This window comes from Mirounga leonina, unplaced genomic scaffold (assembly GCF_011800145.1).
Source record: "Mirounga leonina isolate KUSES-001 unplaced genomic scaffold, KU_Mleo_1.0 Mir_101222, whole genome shotgun sequence".
Classification (NCBI taxonomy): Eukaryota; Metazoa; Chordata; class Mammalia; order Carnivora; family Phocidae; genus Mirounga; species Mirounga leonina.
The window spans coordinates 2,181,195-2,186,455 of NW_023270085.1; the positions used below are offsets into that span (position 1 = coordinate 2,181,195).

At 45.0% G+C, this 5,261-nt stretch overlaps 1 protein-coding gene across 1 annotated transcript; it reads left to right on the top strand.

The window, feature by feature from the left end:
- The first annotated feature begins 2,025 nt into the window (after positions 1 to 2,025).
- Positions 2,026 to 5,053, top strand: TMSB15B (thymosin beta 15B). Its single transcript, XM_035006594.1, has 3 exons — positions 2,026 to 2,128; positions 3,569 to 3,685; positions 4,609 to 5,053. Exons 2-3 carry the CDS (start codon positions 3,586 to 3,588, stop codon positions 4,644 to 4,646), a joined length of 138 nt encoding a protein of 45 aa, XP_034862485.1. The 5' UTR covers positions 2,026 to 2,128; positions 3,569 to 3,585; the 3' UTR covers positions 4,647 to 5,053.
- Positions 5,054 to 5,261: the final 208 nt, after the last annotated feature.

Genomic DNA, 5,261 nt, shown 5'->3' on the forward strand with positions numbered 1-5,261 from the left:
GGTGGGGGATGAAGTTTGGTAGATGACAACAAAAATGAAGGCTAGCTGGTGACAAGCCGTCAAAAACTAGAGGTTTTCAGGGATGTGGGAGAGGAATGGTCTAAAGGCAGCAATGAGAAGCAAGGAAGACCAAGGAAGACTTGACCTTCAGGCTCTGCAGTACAATGGTGGTGGGAGAGAAAAATCATCTGCTCCTCTTGAGTGGGCTTCAGGGGACACAGAGTCCCCAGGAAAGATTGATTTCTGTTAGGGGAAGACAATGATGGGCACATTCAGAGAAGAGGTTGGGGATATAGAGGAATTACTGAAGGTGCATTGTGTTTTGGGAGTAGGAGAGGGGTGTGAGAAGTGAACTAAAGGGGAGATGTGGTCACAGCCTTATGGGGGTTAATACGCAGGAGTTGAGGGGTGTTGTGGGGATCTTGGAGTTCTTTTGGTGACTAACAATAATGGGGATAAACATCATTATTAGATGAGTTCTGATGGATTCAAGGCAGTTAGATTCAAGATAGATTTTGAAGTCTGGGCTACAGAAGGGTGTGTGTGTGTCTGGGACTTCCTGTTTACCCCAAGTGAAATGGAAGTTCAGTCTTATACCTAAAGCACTGGTCCATACAGTGCTCCATATTGTTCCTAGGACCAGAGGTCACATAAATCTGTAATGATAAAAAAAATGATCTAGGAACTATACTTCACATTCAGGATAGGACTACCCCTGGGGAAGTGGAGGGTGAGTGGACATGGGGTGAGGGTCAAGGGAACCTACATTTTTCTTTACTGTTTTTATTCTTAAAAAAAGAGTAAATATACTCAATGTTAACAATATTCAAATTTGAGTGGTAGAAACACTGGTGTTATTATATTTAATGCCTGGGACACTATAGGTACTCAATAAATATTATTTGTTGAATGAGGGTGGCTTTCTGCTTTAAAAGTTTCTCCAACAAACATACAAAACTCTCAAATTAACAGGAAATGCTACAAGAGCATAGAGAAGGGAATGAATGGAGAGAGGTGGGGAGGGCCTGAGAAATCTTTGTGGAAAGAGTGGGTGCTGATCTATGTAGAGTATCTTTACCACCATACATGAGCCATATGGCAAATATGGGATACAAGCTAAAGACAGTCTTATCTCCATCTTACCTTAATGCTTTAAGGTTCTGGGTGAGTATCCAGAAAGTGACCTCGAACATCTGGTCCTTTCAAGTAACTACTGGATCCTCACTTTTCTCCCCCAACATGGACACTGGGTGGTGCTGCTGTCCAAAATTTCTGCTCTATCATGGATGTATTACCTCAATTTATAGACAGGTACTTACCTAGTCTCCTGTGGGCCAAGCAAAGTGCTAGGGATTGGGGAGATAGAGATGAAGAGCCTCAGTAGATCCTCCTGTGATTACCCTACTGACTACTACCATGTTCAGTGGCTGAGAAAGTCGAAAATGTGACTTTTACATAGGAGAGCACCACTGTGACAGAACTGTTCAGCTGTGGGGGTGAATGACTCTGAACTGCCCACCCTCTCAGTGAGCTTCCCTCCTCCATGACCTGGCCAAGGATTAGAACAGATGCCACTGAGCATTGCTTGCAAACCATTGTTTGGTTACCCCAGTGTACTTAGGCTCTATGGCTATAAAAAGCCAGTTCCAGACGTTGGAAGCTAACTGGGCAAGAAAGAAGTGTTTGCTTACATCGAGGCCCCAACTATCTTGGAGGAGTGAGTAAACTTGGGAAGGAGGGAAGTGGATCCTCAGCACGAAAACAGTGGGAGAAACCGGGGAGGCAGGCAGGCGATCCCTCGGAGAATCAGAGAGGGCTTGGACAGGGTCTGGGGAGGCGGCTCCGGTATGAAGTCATCAAGACACTTGCAGGGCAGAGGTCCTGAGTAGAGGGGAGACAGCGGGCTCAAGCCTACAAGACGAAAGCGGGAGGGGGGAGGGGCGAAGAGGCGGGCCTGGGATTCCCTCATCCAATCAGAGATGGCTAGGGGGGCCTGGGGCGGGGCCTGGGGGCGGAGACTGCTCCGCGACTACAACTGCAGGGTTCCGCGCGGGAAGGCTAACGTCGTCCTGTGTGTGGAGCGGCGTCGGTCCAGCCGTCGGCCTTTCACCCGTCTTCAGGCCATCAGGTGAGGACCTGCGGTCCCGGCGGAACCAGAAGACTGTGGGGACAGGAGGGCGCAGCGGCTGCGGGGCGGAGGGGGCCGGCCTCTCGGGAACCGGTGGGGCCGGGTCGGGACTGGCGTTTTGTAACTGCGCCTCCTAGAGAGTCCGCGCCTTTGTCTTCTGCGGCGCCGCCTTCGGCGCGTTGCCGGGTCCTCCCCGGGTGGGTCCTTGGGAGGCCCGAGGGGGCGGCCCCTCAGAGCGGCCGGTCCGCTGTGACTGCAAGCCCGAGGCTGAGAGGACCAGGACTTTCGGTGCTGCCCGGAATGGGCCCTCTGGGGCAGGCCCTTCGCGTCCTCCCTTTGTGGCCAAAAGGTGGGCTGCGCGCCCGACAAAGATGATGAAGGTTATTTTAAAATGTAAGCAAACCGCTCCTGACAAACAGACCCACGCGCCCAGCCTTTTATGATCTGTTAGTCCCTGTTTCCCTACCTTGGAGATTGGCATCTGATCCCTCGTCAGAGGAGGGTCTTAGGGTGACCTCGACGGGAGGGAGGCACACTCGGGACTTCTGGCTGCTTGGGGGCCTCTCCATTCTACTCTGGGCACTAGACCTGTCTTACCCCTACCAGGGTGGGACCAGGCACGAGCTGGACAGCTCTGTTTTCCGGTCTCTGGGGTCTCCTATTGTCTTGTTGACAAATCCGGAATGGTCACAGGGCACCTCATCTCCTAACCTTTCCCTTTGCAGAGAAAATATGGTGAAATAAAAATCAACTCTATTTGTTTACCCTGTTCTGCTGAAGTCCTTGGTCTGATCCTAATTAGTTGTGTCTTCTTACAGCATTTACAAAACAGTACCATAAGGAGCTAGTATGAGACATGTAATTAGTTATGATCAGATTAAATCCCTTTCCTCTCTTATTGTGGCTCCTTAATCTACTGTCTTTGGGCAGATAAAATGGAAAGAAGCTAGTACAATTTTTTAACCACCCTTTTTTTGTGTGTGCTGCTCATATCCCCCAGGAAAAGTGCCCCCCCCCCAAAGTAATTGACTAGAAAGTGAAGATGCTCAAATAGTGCTATCTCCTGTGACAATTCATCAGCTGGTTAAACCCAGTCCATATTTTTTCTTCTCTCCCTATCTGCTCATGTGTTTCTATCACCTTCATTTTACCTTTGCTGTGATTTTAAGAGTCAGACATATTGACTCCAGTTTCTAGAGCATCTTGGTTTCTGGTGCATCCTGATTCAGTGGCATTTACTGCTTATCAGAAATAGGGTAATGACATGGAATAAAAAGTATTCTAATAAAAACACATTTCTAAGATCTGCTGCTTGTTTCCTGTTGAAAATCAGCAGGTAAAATACACATTAATATTAAATGTGAGAATTTTGGCTGTTACTCCTTAGTCTGATAATAGTTCTACCACATAGGTTTGTTAAATGGTTTTTTTTTTTTTCAGTCTTTCTTTTAGTCAAGATGAGTGATAAGCCAGATTTGTCTGAAGTGGAGAAGTTTGACAGGTCAAAACTGAAGAAAACTAATACTAAAGAAAAAAATACTCTTCCCTCAAAGGAAAGTAAGTCATGGGGGCTTTCTAGTTGAGACAAACAATGGTGAAAATTGATAGGTTCAGTAAATAAACTCTTCTTGTAAATTTTGCCACAAAGTAAACAATAATTAAAGTACCAATGTATTTAATGCAACATCTAAAAATATCAAATAGTTGCTTCTTACCTGGCTCATATGAGTGGTTCTCACAAAATAGGCCCTAGTAGTAATGGAGAATTTTTTAAAAACTGTGTTTTTTTGGTTGTTGAAAAAAATTACTAAAAGCCACATTAAAACCAATCTTGGGATATTGGACTCAGTATTATAAACATCTTAGTTGTGTCCAATTTTTGGTTATTTGCCATTTTTATGCACCTAACAATTTGGGTTTGTGATCTCATCCCTAAAGAGCTGTATAAACTTTGTGGTTTTGGCCTTCTCTACCTGATGACAAGATGAGGTAGGAGAACCAGTGCAGCTCTTGGGTATAGTCAGGTGTCTCAGGGATCAAGGGATCAGTTTTGCCCTCCTGACTTACAATCTGCTGGAGAAACTCCAAACCAAGGGGCACATTTTTTCATGTCAGCATTATTTGAAAGTTAATCAAAATTGTCTGAAATGGTATATCTTTCAAATTGTATAGGGATAGCTAAATCTGAAGAAAATGCTTCAGTTCCTCTTCATTCTTAAAATAACATATGGAAAAAGTGGCAACAGCATAGATCTACCTCTTAAATGGGAAAAAACCCTGCAGTTGATGTAGATTCTAATGAACATTCAGGTGGTTTACACACACACACACACACACACACACACCCACCCCCCCACCCCCCCGTAAGCAGGTATGGCAGCCTTCAGTGACTTGGAAAAGTACTTTTGGGGAAGAAACTGAACTTAATCTTAGAAAAAAAACCTTCTTAATGATTTTTTTATGTTTGTTTTTTCCCCCAGCTATCCAGCAGGAGAAAGAGTGTGTTCAAACTTCATAAGATGGGAATCTCCTCCCACAAGCAGTTTTCAACAATGCCTGAGTGTCTCGGTTTGGGGCTTTTTTTTTTTGTAAACCTTTGTGCTTGTAGAGATTTTAGGCACCTTCTAATGCTTCACACCTGTACTCCCTGGCTAAGATGTCAGGAGTAGCCAATGTTCCCTTATGTTCATTTTGTAAACTTTCCATTGATGCATAAACTCCAGCTGGCAGATGTTGTCCATAATCCCACCATTGATGACCTTTGTGTGTGATGTTCTTCTACCCCCTACAGGATAAGCTACTTTTCACCTTCTACAATGGGTGTCTCCATTGCTCCATAATCTTCATGAAGGGACATGGGTTTGCAGATTTTCAGTTTATTTTCATTTCTAATGTGGCAATAAAATAATAAACCAAATCAATACATTAAGGCTCCTGTGATTCATTCCTAGTGGTCTTCCAAAGAATGGAAGTACCAAGGGTACTCTTTTTAGCCAAACAAAATGGTTGCAGGAAAGACACTTTAGCAGATCATTCACATGGATAGGCTCTCTGCTGTCCAGGTGCAGTGGGTCCTGACTTAGTGATGCTAGGTGCTTTTTCCTTAGAGTTGGAATCATACAATTCGAGACCT

What these genes read in the sequence shown, in the direction of transcription:
- TMSB15B (XM_035006594.1), top strand. Translation starts at nt 3,586, where the DNA reads ATGAGTGATAAGCCAGATTTGTCTGAAGTGGAGAAGTTTGACAGGTCA. An exon ending in TACTCTTCCCTCAAAGGAAA is followed by an intron (nt 3,686 to 4,608) that starts GTAAGTCATGGG and finishes TTTTTCCCCCAG; the next exon opens with CTATCCAGCAGGAGAAAGAG.